The 20,188-nt window shown below is 37.4% G+C and overlaps 1 protein-coding gene across 2 annotated transcripts in view; it reads right to left on the bottom strand.

Annotated features, from left to right (window-relative positions):
- The window catches only part of FBXL13 (F-box and leucine rich repeat protein 13), a 210,341-nt gene that overhangs the window by 176,568 nt on the left and 13,585 nt on the right, over positions 1 to 20,188 (bottom strand). For both annotated transcript variants that reach the window (XM_078442538.2, XM_078442539.2), the window contains exons 2-3: positions 18,819 to 18,922; positions 18,018 to 18,108 (exon numbers count right to left, since the gene is read on the bottom strand). In XM_078442538.2, the coding sequence (XP_078298664.2) occupies positions 18,018 to 18,108; positions 18,819 to 18,922 (195 nt within the window). The remainder of the gene's footprint in view (positions 1 to 18,017; positions 18,109 to 18,818; positions 18,923 to 20,188) is intronic.

Raw genomic sequence — 20,188 nt, 5'->3', positions numbered from 1 at the left:
GATCGAATTATAATTCAGCCAGTAAGACTTGAACTTGAGTTTCCTTTTTTTTTTTTTTTTTTTAATGTTTTTATTTATTTTTGAGACAGAGAAAGAGCATGAGCAGGAGAGGGATAGAGAGAGAGGGAGACACAGAATCCAAAGCAGGCTCCAGGCTCTGAGCTGTCAGCACAGAGCCCAACGCAGGGCCAAACTCACGGACTGTGAGATCATGACCTGGTCCGAAGTCAGACGCCCAACCCACTGAGCCACCCAGGTGCCCAGGGTTTCCTTTCTAATGATCCACTCTTTAAACCAGCATAAAAGTGTTCTTTCTAGTTCTTTCTATTCTATTGTTGAAAGAAGTTGAAGTCCTCATTAATTCATGACTTATTATGCTGGAAGAGTCTGTCATCCTCATATTCCTTTTTAAAGAGTTTCTTGCCCTGAATTCTTATTTTAATTTCACAGATACTGTTCTGACTAAAAACAAAACACACAAAAACACTAATAAAATGAAAATAGCTATGATTTTTCCTCATTGTTGGCATCCTCCTGTTTTCTCCACAGGGAAAATAGCTTTAAGAGATTGCTCTGAGGTACTGGCCTCAGCAAAGACTCAAGCTCAGTAATGCCCCATCCCCCACGCGGGGCTGGGCACGGCTTTACTCCACTGCAGCACCTCTGGCCTGTGCCCATATGTTTGGTCACATGATTCTGCTTCCACTGCTCAACGTTTTCACTGTTGCTTTAGCAACTTGCTTTCTACTTTCGGGGGGGGGGGGGGGAGTGGGTTGAAATATTTTAATGTATTATTTATTTATTAATTATTGTTGTTGAAATATAGTTGACATACACTGTTATATTAGTTTCAGGTATATAACAAAGTGATTTAAAAATTCTGTACATTACTCAATGGTTACCACAACTAGTTTAGTAAACATCTGTCATCATACAATTTTTTTTACAATATTATTGACTAGATTCCCGATGCTATACTTTTCCTCTCCATGACTTATTGATTTTTTAACTAAAACTTTGTATCTCTTAATCCCCTTTGCCATTTCATGTATTTCTCACCCACCTCATCTCTGGTAACCATCAGTTTGTCCTCTGTATGTATGAGTCTGTTTCCATTTTTTTGTTTGTTCATTTGTTTTTGAGTCCACATGTAAGTGAAATCATATGGCATCTGTCTTTCTCTGTCTAACTTATTTCACTTAACATCATACCATCTATGTTTTTGCAAATGGTAAGATTTCATTCTTTCTAATGGCTGGATAATATACCGTTGTATACCACCTTTTCTTTATCCATTTATCTATTGATAGACACTTGGGTTGCTCCCATATCTTGGCTATTGTAAAAAATGCTGCAGTAAACACAGGGGTACACATATCTTTTTCAATTTGTGTTTTCATTTTCTTCAAACAAATACCAAAAGTGGAATTAATAGGTTATATGGGGTTTCTATTTTTAATTTTTTGAGGAAACTTCATATTGTTTTCCGTATTAGTTGTACCAGTTCACATTCTCACCAACAGTATACAAGGAATCCTTTTTCTTCACATCCTCACCAATACTTGTTATTTTTTCTTTCTTTCTTTCTTTCTTTCTTTCTTTCTTTCTTTCTTTTCTTTTGTTGTGTCTTTCTTTCTTTCTTTCTTTTTCTTTCTTTCTTTTTTTTCTTTTGTTGTGTCTTTCTTTCTTTCTTTCTTTCTTTCTCTTTCTTTCTCTTTCTTCCTCTTTCTTTCTTGCTTTCCTAGCTGGCCATTCTGATTGATGACGTGATCTCATTGTGGTTTTCATTTGTATTTCCCTGATAATGAGTGATGTTGAGCATCTTTTCAAACGTCTGCTGGCCATCTATATGTCTTGTTTAGAAAAATGTCTATTCAGGTTCTCTGCCCATTTTAATTAGGTTATTTGTGGGGTTTTGGTGTTGAGTTATATAAGTTCTTTGTATATTTTAGATATTAAGCCCTTATCAGATATATCATTTGCAAATACCTTCTCCCATTCAGTAGTGGTCTTTTCATCTTGTTGTTAGTTCCCTTTGTTGTGCAAAACCTTTTTATTTTGGTATACTGCTAATAATTTATTTTTGCTTTTATTTTTCTTGCTTGAGGAGACATAACCATACATATGTTGCTAAGGCTGATGTCTGAGAGATTATTGCCTAGGTTTTCTCTTAGGAGTTTTATGATTTGAAGTCTCACATTAAGGTTTTTAATTAATTTTGAGTTTATTTTTGTGAATGGTGTAGGAAAGTGGTTCAGTAGCATTCTTTTAGCTGTAAGTATTTGGTTTCCTAACACCATTTGTTGAAGAGACTGTCTTTTCCCCATTGTATATTCCTGCCTACTTTGTCATAGATTAATTGACAATGTAAGTGTGGGTTTATTTCTGGGATCTCTATCCTAGTCCCTTGATCTATGTGTCTATTTTTGTGCAAGTACCATACTATTTTGGCTATAATAGCTTTGTAGTATATCCTAAAATCTGAGATCGTGATACCTCTAGCTTTGTTCTTTCCCAAGATTGCTTTGGCTATCCAGGGTCTTTTGTGGCTCCATACAAATTTTAGTATTATTCTAGTTTTGTAAAAAATGCTATTTGTATTTTAACAGAGATTGCATTGAATCTGTAGATTGCTTTAGGTATTATGGATATTTTAACAACATTAAGTCTTCCAATCCATAAGCGTAGTATGTCCTTCCATGTATGTCATCTTTAATTTCTTTCATCAAGGTCTTGTAGTTTTCAGAGTATAGGTCTTTCACCTCCTTGGTTAAGTTTATTCCTAGGTAATGTATTCTTTTGATACAATTGTAAGTGAAGTTGTGTTTTTTTTTTAATTTCTTTCTGCTACATTGTTATTAGTGTATAAAAATGCAACAAGTTTCTGTATATTGATTTTCTATGCTGCAACTTTGGTGTATTCATTATTAGTCCTGATAGTTTTTTGGTGGAATGTTGGGGTTTTCTGTATATAGTATCATGTCATCTGCAAACAATGACAATTTTACTCCTTCCTCACCAATCTGGATGCCTTTTATTTCTTCTTGTTTTCTGATTGCCATGGCTAGGACTTCCAGTACTCTGTTGAATAAAAGTAGTGAAAGTGGACATCCTTGTCTTCTGCCTTGTCTTAGAGGAAAGGCCTTCAGTTTTCACCATTGAGTATGATGTTAGCTGTGGGTTTTTCATATATGGCCTTTATTATGTTGAGGTATGTTTCCTGTATACTCACTTTGTTGAGAGTTTTATCATGCATAGATGTGTATTTTGTCAAATACTTCTGCGTCTATTGAGATAATCATGTGGGTTTTAATCCTTCTTGTTAATGTGATGTATCATTTTGATTGATTTGCAAAGGTTGCATCCCTGGAATAAATCCCACTTGATTGTGGTGACTGATCCCTTTGATGTAGTATTTGGTTTGCTAATATTCTGTTAAGGATTTTAGCATGTATGTTCACCAGGGATATTGGCCTGTCATTTTCTCTTTTTGTAGCATCTGTGTCTGGTTTTGGTATCAGGGTAATGCTGGACACACAGAATGAATTTAAAGCATTCCTTCATTTTCTATTCTTTAGAATAGTTTAAGAAGGATAGGTATTAACTCTTCTTAAAATGTTTGGTAGAATTTGCCTGTAAAGCCATCTAGTCCTGGACTTTTGTTTGTTGGGAGATTTTTTGTTTTGTTTTGGTTTTGTTTTGGTTTTGGTTTTGGTTTTATATTACTGATTCAATTTTATTACTAGTAATTGGTCTGTTCAAAATTTCTATTTTTTTCCTGATTCAGTTTTGGTTGTATGTTTCTAGGAATTTACTCATTTCTTCTAGGCTGTCCAATTTGTTGGCATATAATTTTTACAGTATTCCCTTATAATCTTTTGTATTTCTGTGTTTGTTGTTCTTTCTCTTCTTTCATTTCTAAAAAAAAAAAAAAATATTTATTTACATCCTCTTTTTCTTGATAAGTCTGACTAAAGGTTTATCAATTTTGTTTATCATTTCAAAGAACCAGCTCTTGGCTTCATTGATCTTTCCTATTATTTTTTAGTCTCTGTCATTTATTTCCCCTCTTTTTTTTTTTTTTTTTTGGAGAAAGAGAGAGAGCACACATGAGTAGGGGAGGGGGGTGGCAGAGGGAGAGAGAGAATCCTAAGCAGACTTCACACTCAGTGTAGAGCCCTGATGTGGGGCTCAATCCCATGACCCTGTGATCATAAGCTAAGCCAAAATCAAGAGTCAGATGCTCAACTGACTGAGCCATCCGGGCACACCTCATTCATTTCCACTCTAATCTTTATTATTTCCTTCTGTCTACTAACTTTGGTTTGTTTGTTCTTTTTTTTTTTTTTTTTTTTCTTTTTGGTATAAGGTTAAATTATTTGAATTTTGTTTGTTTGTTTCTTGAGGTAGGCCTACATTATATAAACGTTTCTCTTAAACTACTTTTGCTGTGTCCCAAAGATTTTGCACCATTGTTTCCATTTTTATTTGTTTCTGTCAATTTTTTTGATTTCCAGTTTGATTTCTTCTTTGCCCTGTTGGTTGTTTAGTAGTCTATTGTTTAGCCTCCGTGTGTTTGTATTTTTTCCAGTTTTTTTTCTTGTAATGGATTTCTAGTTTCATGCCATTGTGGTTGGAAAACATGCTTAATATGATTTCAGTCTTCTTAAACTTATTGACACTTGTCTTATGGCCCACCATGTTATCTATCCTAGAGAACATTCTGTGTATATTTGAAAAGAGTGCATATTCTGCTGGTTTTGGATGGAATGTTCTGTGTATATCTCTTAAGTTCACCTGGCCTAATGTATTGTTTAAAGCCACTGTTTCCTATTTCCTATCTGGATGCTCTGTTAATTGATAAAAATGGGGTGTTAAATTCCCCTATTGTTATTGTATTACCATCAGCCTCCTTTTTTAAATTTTTTTTTTTAACGTTTATTTATTTTTGAGACAGAGAGAGACAGAGCATGAACGGGGGAGGGTCAGAGAGAGGGAGACACAACATCTGAAACAGGCTCCAGGCTCTGAGCTGTCAGCACAGAGCCGGACGCGGGGCTCGAACTCACGGACCGCGAGATCATGACCTGAGCCGAAGTCGGCCGCTTTACCGACTGAGCCACCCAGGCGCCCCTCTATCAGCCTCTTTTTATGTCTGTTAATATTTGCTTTATGTATTTAGGTGCTCCTATGTTGTGTGCATAGATATTTGCAATTGCATTCTCTTGTTGGATTGATCCCTTTATCATTATATGATACCCTTCTTTTTGATGTTGTGGGCTTTGTTTTAAAGTCCATTTTGTCTGTATAAATATTGCTACCCTGGCTTTTTTTTTCCACTTCCATTTGCATGGAATAGCTTTTTCCATCCCTTTACTTTTAGTGTATATGTATCTTTAGGTCTAAAGTGAGTCCCTTGTTGGCAGCATATTGATGGGTCTTGTTTTGTTTTTTGCTTTTTTTTTTCATCCATTCTGTTTTATCCATTTTATCCATTTTTTATCCATCCATCCATACCCTACGCTTTTTTATTGGATCATTTAGTCCATTTACATTTAAAGTAATGAGTAGTAGATATGTACTTATTGCCATTTTGTTCATTGTTTTCTGGTTGTTTTTATAGTTATTCTTTATTCCTCTCTTCTCTTGCTCTCTTTCCTTGTGGCTCAATGGCTTTCTTCAGTGTTATGCTTGGATTCTTTTCTCTTTATTTCTTTTGCATCTACTACAGGTTTTTGGATTGTGGTCACCATGGGGTTCATATATAACATCCTATGTATATAGCAGTCTATGTAAAGTAGATGGACACTTAAGTTTGAACACATTTTTTTTTTTTAATTTTTTTTTTATTTATTTTTTATTTTTTAATATATGAAATTTACTGTCAAATTGGTTTCCATACAACACCCAGTGCTCATCCCAAAAGGTGCCCTCCTCAATACCCATCACCCACCCTGCCCTCCCTCCCACCCCCCATCAACCCTCAGTTTGAACACATTTTAAAAGCACTAAATTTTTACTTGCCCTTCATGTTTTATGTATGTCATATTATAGTCTATATCTTTTTATTTTGTGTATCTCCTAATTGTTGTAGATATAATTGATTTTACTACTTTTGTGTTTTAAACTCTATATTGGCTTTATAAGTGATTAATCTGCTGTCTTTACTGTATGTTTGCCTTTACCAGTGAAATTTTTTCCCTTCCTAATTTTCTTAATTCTAGGTATGGTCTTTTCTTTCCAAGTAAAGCATTCATTTTTACATTTTTTGTAAGCTGGTTTAGTGGTGATGAACTCCTTTAACTTTTGTTTGTCTGGGTACCTTATATCTCTCTTTCAATTAATGATAACATTAGTATTCTTGATTGTAGGGTTTTTTCCTTTCAGCATTTTGAATATATCATGCTATTCCCTTCTGGTTTGCAAAGTTTCTGCTGAAAAATCACCTGCTAGCCTTGTGGGGCTTTTTTCTGGCATGTAACTGTTTGCTTTTTCTTGCTGCTTTAAGATTTTTTTTTTTTTTTTTTTTTTTTTTTTTTTTTTTTTTGGCCATTTTAATTCTTATGTGTCTTGGTGTGGGCTTCCTTGGGTTCATCTTATTTGGGGTTTTCTTTGCCTCCCAGACCTAGATGTCTGTTTCCTTCCCCAGGTTAGGTAAGTTTTCAGCTATGATTCAAATACATTTTCTGCCCCCTTCTCTCTCTCTTCTTTTTCTTCTGAGATCCCTGTAATCCAAATGTAACTATATTTGATGATGTCACAGGTGTCCCTGAACCTATTCCCATTTTTATTATTCTTTTCTCTTTTGCTATTTAGCTGATTGGTTTGCTGATCCATTCTTCTGCATCATCTAACCTGCTATTGATTCCCTCTAGTGTATTTTTCATCTCAACTATTGCCTAATTCAGCTCTGACTGGCTATTTTTTATATTTTCTATATCTGTTGAAGTTCTCATTGAGTTTATCCACTCCTCTCTCTAATGAGTATCCATGAGTATCTAATGATCATTACTTTGGTCTTTATTAAGTATATTGTCTACCTCCATTTTGTTTAGCTCTTTTTCTGTGGTTTTGTCTTATTCTTTTTTTTTTTTTTAAGTTTATTTATTTTGAGAGACAGAGAGAGCAGAGGAGGAGCAGAGAGAGAGGGAGAGAGAAAATCCCAGGCAGGCTCCATGCTGACAGCATGGAGCCGAATGTGGGGCTCAAACTCACGAACTGTGAGATCATGACCTGAGCCAAAACCAAGAGTCAGACACTTAACCGACTGAGCCACCCAGGCATCCCTGTCTTATTCTATCAGTTGGGACTTATTCTTCTGTCCCCCCATTTTGTCTCTGTGTCTGTTTCTATGTATTAGGTAGGTCAGCTATGGCTATTGGTCTTGAAAGTAGTGACGTTGTGTAGATGGGGTCCTGTGGTGCATTGTAGTTCAGTCCCCCCTTGGTTACCAGAACCAAGTGCTCTAGGGTGACTGTTGTGTGGGCTGCATGTGTCCTCCTATTGTGGCTGAGTCTTGATTGCTGTGGGCATGCTGGTCGGTGGGACTGGCCCTCAGCCTGACTATCTGCAATTAGTTGCTGTGACAGCTGTGGGTGTACTGATGGGCAGGACTTGTTTCCTGTGCACAGACTGCAGATGGGGTCATGTGTGGGGTCATCTCCCCACCTCTGCAGGGCAGGAGTCACTTTGGAGAGGTGCTGGTTCTAGCCAGGGCTTCCTGCCAGGTGTGGTGGGACACCTGCCAAGGCAGGTGAGTTGGATGGGGCAGGGCTGAAAGAAATTCCAGGGCTGGCTGGTGAGTGTTAGGACTGACTCCCACAAGCATGCAACTATCTAGGCTGAGGAAGGACAAGAAAAAGAACTTTTCCTCCCAAGGAACTCTCCTGCAGATCTCTGCTCTTCCAACACATGACCTCAAATTAGTCAATAAATCTTCTTCATGTATACCCCAAGCACTTTTATTTTGTATTTTTTTATTAGAAAGATTTTTTAATGTTTATTTATTTTAATTAATTTATTTTTTAATGTTTTATTTATTCTTGAGAGAGAGACAGAGCATGAGCAAGGGAGGGGCAGAGAGAGTGTGGGACACAGAATCTGAAGCAGGCTCCAGGCTCTGAGCTGTCAGTACAGAGCCCGATGCAGGGCTTGAAGTCAGAGGCTTAACTGACTGAGACACCCAGGTGCTGCCCAGGCACTTTTCAAATTGCTGCTTCTGTGCTGTGTCTCCAGAGAGTCACTTAGTATCCTGGCTCTTTAAGGGCAGAGGCTTGGCTTGCTATTGCCATCCAGCTTTCGAGAGTTAAGCCCTGGTGATTTTTTTTAAGTTTATTTATTTTGAGAAAGAGAGAGAGAGCACGAGCTTTGGAAGGGCAGAGAGAGAAAGAGCAAGAGAATCCCAAGCAGGTTCCATGTTGTCAGCAAATAGCCTGATGCGGGACTCAAACTCATGAACTGTGAATCATAGCCTGAGTTGAAATCAAGAGTCAGACACTTAAGTGACTGAGCCACCTCGGCAGCCCAAGCTCTGCTGATTTTTCAAGCTCTCAGAGTGAAGTCCCACTGATTTTCAAAGCCAGATGCTATAAGGACTCATCTTCTCAATGTGGGTCCCCAGGGCCAAGGATGCCCTAGTGTGGGGTCTGATCCCATCACTCCTCTGTGCTTGTGGTGTCGCTCCCATTTGTAGTTAGTGACACCAGGGGTTTGGTTCCCAACCACATCTCTACCCCTCCTATCCTTTTTTGCAGACTTCTCTCTGCAAATAGCGGTAGAAGATCTGTTCTGCCAGTCTTCAGGTCACTTTCAAAGTCAGTTGCAATACATGTAACTGTTGACTCAGTGAGCTCAGGGTCCTGCTACTCCACCATCTTCCCCACTGCTTTCTACTCTGCATAGCTGTCATATCTTGGTTAGCTGCTAGTGACTAGAAAATAGTCTTTCTCTCACTTTTTTTATTCCAGCTGATAGGATTGCACAGAGTAGGAGCTCAACAAATATTATATGGACTAACCTACTTCCTTGGAAAACTGCCAATTCCCTGCCATCTGGCTTCTAAAAATGGAGAGTAAAGGATTCAAGCAATGACTGTGGGGAAGTTGCTGGAAAAAAGTAATTGACATTGGTATAGAGGGCCTCAGAGTGAGAACTCTGTTTCCAGGCCCTCACAGACCACGTCCACCAATTTCCCACAAGGTCCTCTACACACACACTTTTGAGTAATAACAGAAGAGAAGGAGGAGAGAAAAAAGGTGGACCGCCACACAATTTCTAAGAGTCCAGTTATAAGATTAGCTTTGAGTCTGGAAATAAAAGAAAAAATTCTGCCATGAGAGATGGTTTTGAAAGTTAAAGGGCGGAATGTTAGAATCTCCTATGAAATTTTGTAAAATACTCATGCTCACTCTCCACCTCCATAGGAATTATTCCTATGATGAGTCACTATTACTACTGAGAATATGTCTTATCCCTCATGTTAAGGCTCTCTGTTTTAAACTGAGTTCCAATGAAATACAATATGATTCAATGAAAGTACATTCAACTTAACACACTAGTTTCAAGGAAACATTTTGTATAGCTTGGAAGAAAAATAAAAGAAGTAAAATAGAATATTGATCCCTTTTTAAAAAGATACTGCATATAGCATAATACAACTCAAGTCTTAAAAATAGTTTTAAAAAGTGGCGCTTCAATGGTTCAGTCAGTTAAATGTCATACTTCAGCTCAGGTCATGATGTCGTGATTTGTGAGTTCAAGCCCCATATCAGGCTCTATGCTGACAGCTAAGAACCTGGAGCCTGCTTTGGATTCTGTGTCTCCCTCTCTCTACCCCTCCCCTGCTTGCACTCTCTCTCTCTCTCTCTCTCTCTCAAAAATAAATATTTAAAAAATTTTTAATGTTTTTTATTTAAAAATTTTATTTAAAAATTTTTATTTTTTAAATTTTAATTTTTAAAAATTAAAAAAAATAAAAATTTTTAAATAGTCTTAAAAATATTTTATGTAAAAAAATTCAAATGTACAGAGAATTAGAATAAATACCTACCACCCCCTAGTCTACATTTAACATTGTCAACATTTTGCCATACTTGCTTTTTCTCTTTGTAGTATATAAAGTATATAAACCAAAAATTTTACTGTCTATTTCTAAAGTATAGTCACATTTTCTTCACAACCACAATTCCATTATCCCACCTTGGACAATTAACAATAATTGCTTAATATCATCTAATACCCACTCCATATCCAAATCTCTGGAACTATTCCCTCAAACATCTTAAATAGTTTGTTCAAACTAGGGTCTAAACAAGGGTCATGTGTTAGCACTGATGACTCGGTTTATATGAAACTCTTCATTAAACTTTATATGAAACTTTTTTTTTCATTCTCCTTTTACATATTTTTCAACATTTAATGACTATGAAGGGCAAATAAGGCATAGTCTCTGGCTAAATCTGATGAATTCACTTTTCTGGGTATCTTTAATGTATTTTTACAGAGAAAGTTCTAGAAGTCAATTCAAATATTTTTGTTGTGAATTTGTTTTGATGAGAGTTTTCTTCTATCATCTGGAAGAATGATAGAAGTGGGGAGTGGGGACAGGGCGCTGCATAGCTCCTGTCACAGCCCCATGGATTGGAGGTCTGAGCTTTAAGGAAGAAGAGACTGGAGGCAAAACCCAAACAAACTGCTCCTCTGAGGCACTTCTGTACAAGACAAAATGAGAGAAGGCATTTCCTCCACTTCCGTGTGGCACCCACAGCACAGTGGCATCCAATTTTGTGTAACTTTAAGTTTTGAAAATCTGAAATAATGTGATAAAAATATTACAAACATCTTACATGATGCCAAATTTTGAAATAATGTAATCCCTCCACTTAAAATTTTATCAAGAGGCATTTCATTCTAAAGCTAGTGGGAGCATGGAAGTTTTAAGTTCTTGGCACATGGTGGTACCATTTTGGCAGGTAAAACGCTTGTGGAATGAGTCTTAAAGTGCAAGCTTGACTTATTCGAGGTCTTTATAAAAGTATCTCTTTCAAACAGTGTGACCTCTAGGTATGGTCTGAGTAGAGCAACAGAGAAAGGAGCACTGTTTTGGCATTTTAAGGATTTGTGGTGGAAAAAGACTAGAGCTCCACCTCAGTTAGACTTCAGAGCTCTCAGGTCAAGAACACCCACACTACGGCTTCACCTTCAGGCAGCCCAACAGGCTTGAGACAGAGACCTTAAGAGGAATTCTTGAATTCACACGGGACAGCTTTGGGATTCCCAGATAGAACTGGTTGGAATTTTGAGGGAAACCAACCTCCTGCAATTGTGAGCTAGGGACTAGAGGCAGTGAAATTTGGAATATTACTATCAACATTGCTCTACTTGTACCCCAGGCTGGTGAGACCTGGAAAATTTTGTAATGAAAAAAAGAAAAAAAAAAGAAATACCATTACAAACCATGAATGCTAACTTACAAACATACTCAATTTATGGCTCTTTAATGTTAGTAGTAATTGGTCCCCATTAATTTTTAACTTTGTTAGATACTATCTATTTATGATATATGAGAAAACTAATGCATTCAAATAATGCCAATAGGGAAAAAAAAGTTTTATTTCTGTGATATTTGAAATACTTAATATAATATTAGGACTCTGATAAGAACCAAACAAAAAATAAAGGTAAATAATTAACTTCATATTATAATTTTTGGTTTTTAGTATAACAAAATTTTTCTTCTGGTAAACAATTCCATTTTTTGCTCAGTTAATCCAAGAATCAAGGAATTATGTATTAAATTATCATAACATGTCATCATATTTTTAAAAAATTTTTTAATGTTTATTTTTGAGAGAGAGAGAGACAGAGCACAAGTTGGGGAGGGCAGAAAGAAGGAGGGAGACACAGAATCCAAAGCAGGCTCCAGGCTCTGAGCTGTAAGCACAGAGACTGACGTGGGGCTGGAACTCACGAACTATGAGATCATGACCTGAGCCGAAGTTAGATGCTTAACCAACTGAGCCACCCAGGTGCCCTCATCATATTTTAAAGTACATGTCTTTACTTCATTCATGAATTCATTAATATCCCACATAGCATCATCGTAGAATGCTAACAAAATAGTATGGGATTTGCTATAGATTGAATGTTTGCATCTCCTAAAATTCATATGTTGAAACCTAATCTCCAGTGTGATAATATTTGGAGGTAGGGCCTTTTGGAGACCAGCTCCTGAGGGTAGAGCCCTTATGAATGGGGTTAGTACCTTTATATTTTTTTTCTTTTTAAGTTTATTCATTTATTTTGAGAGGCAAAACATGAGCAGGAGAGGGACAGAGAGAGGGAGAGAGAGAGAGAATCCCAAGCAGGCTCCATACTGCCAGCGTCACCAACCATGAGATCATGACCTGACCCGAAATCAAGAGTTGGACGTTTAACCAACTGAGCCACCCAGGCACCCTGGATTAGTGCCTTTATAAAAGAGACTCCAGGGAGTTCCTTCACCCCTTCTGCCATATGAAGTAACAGCAAGAAGATGGCAGTTTATGAACTAGGAACTGGGTTCTCAGTAGACACGAAATCTGCCAGCACCTTCATCTTGGACCTCCCAGCCTCTAGAACTGGGAGAAACAGACTTCTGTTGTTGATAACCACAACCCAGTCTGTAGAATTTTGTTATGACATCCCAAACAGGGTTTATAAATATGTGTTGAAGGCATTACTTCAAATCCCTCCCAGTTCTGATATTTTTATTACTCATGGGCTGGAAAAGTTAATAGTAATAACAAAAATACTAAAATGAAACCATGTCTTTAATGCAAAAGTGAGTGGTGTCTATAACAGTACCATGATGTGGGTAAAGTGTTGGATTTTTCATGATGAGTAATTTTCTTATTATTTTTATCTTCTGCAAATTATTGAAAGATTCTTTAATGCCCACTGGGCTCTTGTGCCTGGAGACAGACACTGATTGATATTTGTACTTTAGGGCTCTAAGTGTTAATAAACACATTTAAATAAATACAACTTTGAAAAATCAGTTTTCCTTAAACATGTAAATGTTTATTACAAATTTTAAGAAAGTCCCTGAAACATTTTTTTTTTTAATTTTTTTTTTATGTTTTTATTTTATTTTTGAGAGAGACAGAGAGACAGAGTGCAGGCAGGGGAGGGGCATAGAGAGAGCAAGACACAGAATCTAAAGCAGGCTCCAGGCTTCAAGCTGTCAGTGTGGAGCCCGATGTGGGGTTCGAACTCATGGACTGTGAGATCATGACCCACGCTGAAGTCGGACGCTTAACCGATTGAGCCACCCAGGCGCCCCTGAAACAATTTAAACTTATAAAAATGTTCTTTAGAACTCTCAGCTGCCACACATAGTGGACAAACATACAAAAATGCTCTATCATTAACTATTATTACTTACCTTACACTTAAATTTATCCTAAAGTAAACAACATGAATCCAGTTCATATCTTCATTATTTCTATTCCTTCCAGGTTACTGTAATACTTAGTTTGATGCCTTCTCAGGGAAGAGTAATCTACCAAATTTTAAAAGGAAAAGGATACTTTTGCAAACCAGGAAGGGTAGAGGGTGTGGTTATTGACCAGTTGATTTTTGTTTGAGGCATAGGATCTGCTGGCCTCTCCCAAAAGGTTAAAACCTAGCCACTGGGGTCATAAGGTTAAGTCTCCTTTTCATAGTTAAACTTTGTTACATCAGTAAGACTTTTAAGTCCACATCTTTCATTTAGATTTTAGGATTTTGTTACACAGTGCTCCCTATGATACCATCATTTTAAAAGCCATAGCATCATTTTAAAAGGGAGTGATCTCTAGGACACATTAAGTGAGAAAAAGCGACACACAGTCTGCTACTTCAATGTAAGAAGTTGATGGGAGAAGAATACAATGTATGTGCTCATAATTTTCAAAAAGAAACAATGGAAAAACTAAATAAATAAACCAAAACCTACTAACATTGGATACTTAGAAACAGGGATGGAATAGGGAGGAGAAAAAGGCAGGAATAGAAGCAATACTTCTCTGAACACTCATTTTATTGTTTTGATTCTTTGAACACTCATTTTGTTGTATCGTTTATTGTTTTTATTGCCAGTAATGTTATACATAATTGGAAAAGCATAATTATATCAAAGAGAAAAAAAGATGGCCATCGGCACACACAAAAAAATAAGTATCTGGGGTAACAAAAAAAGTATTTTTATTGAAAATATTTGATAGGATATATACATCTTAAAGGCAAAAAGAATTGCATAACTCTTTTGAATTGCATACTTTTCGTAAACTACATTCAGTAGTTTTATTGTTAGTGATCTTGTAGTATCGTTATTCCAAAAACATTATGCGTGTATTGTAAGATGAAACTAATAAGCAATTATGTTAATGCCTAGAAGAATCAAGATTGATAAAAAGTGGGTCTGCCACACTTCTGGGTGCACCCCCATGTGATGCACTAGGAAGAACCACCCTTCCCCATGTAGTTATTCTTGTCCCCAAGAGAAAAAAAGGGGAAAAAAAGAACCTGAATATCAAGTTTGTGGATCTAACTACAAACTTGAAGGAAATACAAGAAATAGAACAAATGAAATGATGCCAGAGGAAACAATGAGAATGTGGGACATTTTACAGGACAAATGATGTTTTCCTCAGTAAATGAGTGGCATGGGAAATAAGTTTATTACAAGAAGTATTAAATATATGATACCCAAGTGCAATGTGAACTCCATATGGATTTTGATTTGACAGAGTCATGTTTAAAAAGGTATTTTTGAGACAATTTGGGAAACTCGAATATGGACTGAATATGGAATATATATATCTGAATATAATCTGCACTATGCGATGTTCAGAAATTACTGCTAATTTCATTACATACATAATGGCACTGTGCTATGTTCCCTAAAAATGTCATTTTTTGTTAGAGATGCACACTGATGTATTTACTGGTAAAATAATATAACTCCTGGGATTTGCTTTCCAATACTTCAGCAAAAAAAAGGACAAGGGGAGATAATTAACAAGATTGGCAAAATGTTGACTGTCATTTAAGCTAGATGATGAGGAATCATTATGGTGTTCTGCTTGTGTGTTATGTTTAAAATTTTCCATGATAAAAAGATTTTTTTTAATATTATAGAAGTCTTTTCTTCTTGTAATCAGTACCCATCTGGAGATTTAATTTCTTAAGAAATGAGAATCAAGTCTGTGAAGTTAGTTTCCTCCTGACAATGGTTGATTCTTTCATCTTGGAACACATAGTTAAACTGTCTTTCTATTTACTATTATGAGAGCAGTTCCTACTTTTTCTCTAACAATGTGGCTTGCTCACAGTTTCCTGTATTCAATTTTCTCTGTTTGCACAAATAGAAACAAATACTTTGTTATAAATAGGCAGAACAGTGTGGAGACAGAAGCATGCTGAGACAATACAAAGCAATCTTTTTTTTTAAATTTTTTAATGTTTATTATTTATTTTTGAGAGAAAGAGAGACAGAGTATGAGCAGGGGAGGGTTAGAGAGAGAGGGAGACACAGAATCCAAAGCAGTCTCCAGACTCTGAGCAGCTCAGAGTCTGATGTGAGCGAGGCTCCAACTCACTAACGGGAAATCATGATTTGAGCCAAAGTTGGCTGTTTTAATCACTGAGCCACCCAGGTCCCCCTACAAAGCAATCTTAATAATGGGAAAGATTACAATTGTTTGTGATCTTTAAAATGTTTTGTCAGGGCCCCTGGGTGGCTCAGTCGGTTAAGCATCTGATTTGGGCTCAGGTTATAATCTCACAGTTTGTGGGTTCGAACCCCACATCAGGCTCTGTCCTGACAGCTCAGAGCCTGGAGGCTGCTTCGGATTGTGTGTCTCCCTCAATCTGTGCCCCTCCCCCACTCACACTCTGTTTCTCTTTCTCTCAAAAATAAATAAACATTAAAAAATATGTATATTTTAAATGTTTTGTCAAAACATTAAAAACGCTCATCAGTGATTATAGCTGTATATGAAACTATAGGAAAGAAAAATGGGGGAAAAAAGCAAAGCTGATATTTATTTAGTATACTATAATTTAAAATACTGGAAACTTGGGGCACCTGGGTGGCTCAGTCGGTTGAGCGTCCGACTTTGGCTCAGGCCATGATCTCACGGTCCGTGAGTTCGAGCCCCGCGTCGAGCTCTGTGCTGACAGCTCAGAGCCTGGAGCCTGTTTCAGATTCTGTGTCTCCCTCTCCCTCTGCCCCTCCCCTGTTCATGCTCTGTCTCTCTCTGTCTCAAAAATAAATAAATGTTAAAAATAAATAAAATAAAATAAAATAAAATACTGGAAACTTTAAGGATTAAAGTGTCTTATCCTTTGTAAAAAAAAAAAAAGAATTTTTCATTTTCCTCTGAGGGTGAAGGAGAAATGAATTAATGCATATTCAATCTCGGCTGAGCCCTCTAACAAAGCAATCATAGGCACCTAGAGATTTACCTTTTGCGAAGTCACATCTAGTTTCTACTTTTCCTACTTTATAAAATGAAGCAAGACATCTTTTCTATACGTATGAATTGTCATCCTCCTTTCTAAATGTGCATGAGCTCCCTGTATTTTATCCTTTGCACTTTCAACATCATGAAATATCTCTGAGAATTCTTTTTCTAATAAAACTTTAGGTTTAAAGTTGCTATGGTGTCTCAGAATTCTGTGCAATTCTTTAAAAGATTCTCTCTAGGCTTCTGGCTAGATATTGAACATAATCTGATTGTATTTTACAAAATCACTTTCAAAATATTGACGAGGTTCACCCCTCTGCGTCAGTGGTTTTTAATAATTTTAGTATCTTTTAGCAATGATGTTTAAGCATTTTTCATATGACATTATATTCAAAGTGGAATTGTTCTAGAGTGTAAGGTGGGGGTGAAAGACCCTGAATCCCCACCCCCTGGAGCTCCCCCTCAGCTACTGAGGTGGCCCCCAAACATCTCCGAGAACACAGTTTGCAGACACCTGCACTTCATAGTAGATAAAGTTCTATGGCTGATAAAGTGAAGTCATTAAGACACCCAGACACCACAACACAGATCAGCTAGGATTGGACATGTGGGTTCTTCCCATTGTATTGGTACTCAGAATCATCCCAGTCTTGGCAGAAATATCCTGTCCCTCTATTTCTGTCTCTCTGATGCAGACCACTGAGTAGGATCCAGTGTGACCCTCCACCCAGCCTTCCAAATTATGCTTCAGATTGATCCTGGCTCTCAGCATCCACCTTGACCCAGGCTTCGATTTCACTTTTTGGCGCCCAAGTTCACCAGCAGCTCCCAAGCCCTGCCTGCGTTTACCAAGACACCAGCCTGGGATCTGGAGGTATCACACAAGGCCCCACACACATGTAATTTGTGTTGGCATTTCTCTCCCCACATGCCTTTTGCTATTTTAGCTTCTCTCAGATACACAGTCTTTGTTCTAAAAGTCTCCGTGTCCTGAATTACTTCCTTGCCCTCTGTACAGGATCAAAACCAGCTGTTAGAGCTGGTTGTTCCTTTCTTTAACGATCGGTCTGGCTTTTAAGTTAGCTCTCGTTGTTTGGCCATATCTTTATGAGCATAATCCCTGGGCAGATGGCAAAGAGAATGGAGAAGGGATAGAATACAGAAGGAAGCAGATTAGAAAGGAAGGACAATATCCTCATTTAAAGCTTTCCATAATGTTGGTTTTATCATTATAAAGATGCAAGAGGAGAGGAGAAGGAGAAAGAGGAATGGGAAAAATATAATAGAAAGATTTTATCAGAAGAGGAAGAATAAATGTCTGTTAAATACTTCTGGAAATTTGGGAAGTTTACTATGAATGTGGCTGTGTGCAGGGTGTTGGGGGGGGTGATATTCCTTCACTTCTCTGAGTGTCCCCAATTCAAAAACAGTTTGACCTCATACATCTTATAAAATCTAAAATCTATTTGAGAACTTCCCTCAAAACTTGGGATGTATATTTTAGAATGTCTGATTACTAATACTGACCAGTTGATCATCCAGTCCAAAAAGTTGTTCCATGTAAGTTTCAGACAACCTCCGAATTTTTGGCCTCATTGATGGATCAATGCACATATCCCTTTGATAAAATCATAAAACACAGTCAAACATTTCATTTCATAGTAGTTAGTTCCATAATTAAATCAGTGATTTGAATCCATGATTCTATGGGTGGAGTTGAAGGGAGGGGAAGGAGGAGACACCTCCCCTTGGGAGAAGTATATCAAAACCTACTGCAGGACTTTGTCAACCACCCCCTCCTCCAGATTTTGCTGTGCCCCCCAAGAGAGTATGCCTCTTTTTCCTCATCCCCAACTTGAAATAACTGCCCTACAAGCACATTATTGATGAGAGAGGGCTATATTTCTCAAGTTAAGAACCAGTGGGGAAATTGTTCCTATTGAAGTCTTTCAGACTTAAAAGCCTATGAAAGGGGGCGTCTGGGTGCCTCAGTCAGCTAAGTGTCTGACTTGGCCTTAGGTCATGATCTTACGGTCTGTGAGTTCGAGCCCCACGTCAGGCTCTGTGCTGACAGCTCAGAGCCTGGAGCTGCTTTGGATTCTGTGTCTCCCTCTCTCTCTTCCCCTGCCCCACTCGCACTCTGTCTCTCTCTCTCTGTCTCTCTCTCTCTCTCTCTCTCTCTCTCAAAAAGAAATAAACATTTTAAAAAAGCCTATGGAGGGATTCCTTAACCATCCTGAGATTAGAAGACTTCTTTTGGTACTCTATAGTGAGTGTTTTACATTCAGAATAAAATATCTCCCTACCATAAAGCAAAACAATACTCACCAGAGAAGACTTTCGAGACCATTTTCCATTATAGTAATGATCATTTTCTGTAAATATTTCAGCGGATCCTCAGGACATGTAGTAAGTAGGCCACATAACAGAGCCTAGGGAAAATGAAACAGAATCACTCTTTCTGGATGTGCATGTTCTTTTTTTTTTTTTTTTAACATTTATTTATTTTGAAAGACAGAGACAGAGCACTAGTGGGGGAGGGGCAAAGAGGGGTGGGGGAGACACAGAATCTAAACCAAGCTCCAGGCTCTGAGCCATCAGCACAGAGCGGGATGTGGGGCTCGAACCAACAAACTGTGAGACCATGACCTAAGTCAAAGTTGGACACTTAATCAACTGAGCCCCCCAGGCACCCCTGGATGTGCATGTTCTTACTAAGCAACAAATAGGTTTCTCTCCTACAATTACAGAATCAAATAAAGTGATAGGTTTTTTTTAAAATATATTTTTATTTATTTTTGAGAAAGAGAGCAAGAGGTGGGAAGGGGTAGAGAGAGAAGGGGATAGAGGACCAAAGCAGACTCTTTTCTACCAGTAGAGAGCCAGATGTGAGGGTCAAACTCACAAACCATGAGATCATGACCTGAGCTGAAGTGAAATGCTCAACCAACTGAGCCACCTAGGCACCCCAATGTGACAGTTTTTTAAATAAGCGTACCTTATAGACACTCCTTTATTTATCCAGTGTTCATATTTTGTTAAAAGTCTAACAAATGAAGTTTCACCTTTACTACTTAAAAAAAAATCCATTGTAAATGACACAATGGAGTTGCTGCTCAGTGTTTTACATTCGATGGGCGGTATTTTGGAGTCAAATTGAAGACACAGTTGTGATATTTTGATCAGTGGTGTCTACCCCTTTTTAGTATGAAGTCCTCCTTTTTAACGTCAAAAATCTCTTCAGACCCAACCACAAAAGTTATTGAGAAAATCCACCCTCAAAATCTATTACAAATTCAAAGAGTCTTTTTAAAAAATTTGTATTTTATCATTCACAACATCTACAGAACATATATTTGAAAAATTATAGCTTATGGGGCCCCTGGCTGGCTCATTTGGAAGAGCATGTGACTCTTGATCTTGGAGTTGTGAGTTCAAGCCCCACATTGGGTGTAGAGATTACTTAAATAAATAAAACTTAAAAAAGAAAGAAAGAAAGAAAGAAAGAAAGAAAGAAAGAAAGAAAGGAAGAAAGAAAGAAAGAAAGAAAAAGAAAGAAGAAAGAAAGCAAGCTTGTAGCATAGTTCACAAAGGTGGGAAACAAATGGCTTACTGGATCTGGATATTTAAAGTACATATATGAGGGGCGCCTGTGTGGCTCAGTCGGTTAAGCGTCCGACTTCGGCTCAGGTCATGAT

Source organism: Panthera onca, chromosome A2 (genome assembly GCF_046562875.1).
Source record: "Panthera onca isolate mPanOnc1 chromosome A2, mPanOnc1 haplotype 2, whole genome shotgun sequence".
NCBI classification, from domain to species: domain Eukaryota; kingdom Metazoa; phylum Chordata; class Mammalia; order Carnivora; family Felidae; genus Panthera; species Panthera onca.
Note: the sequence above shows the minus strand (reverse complement) of the source record. Positions and strands in the feature narration are given on the sequence as shown.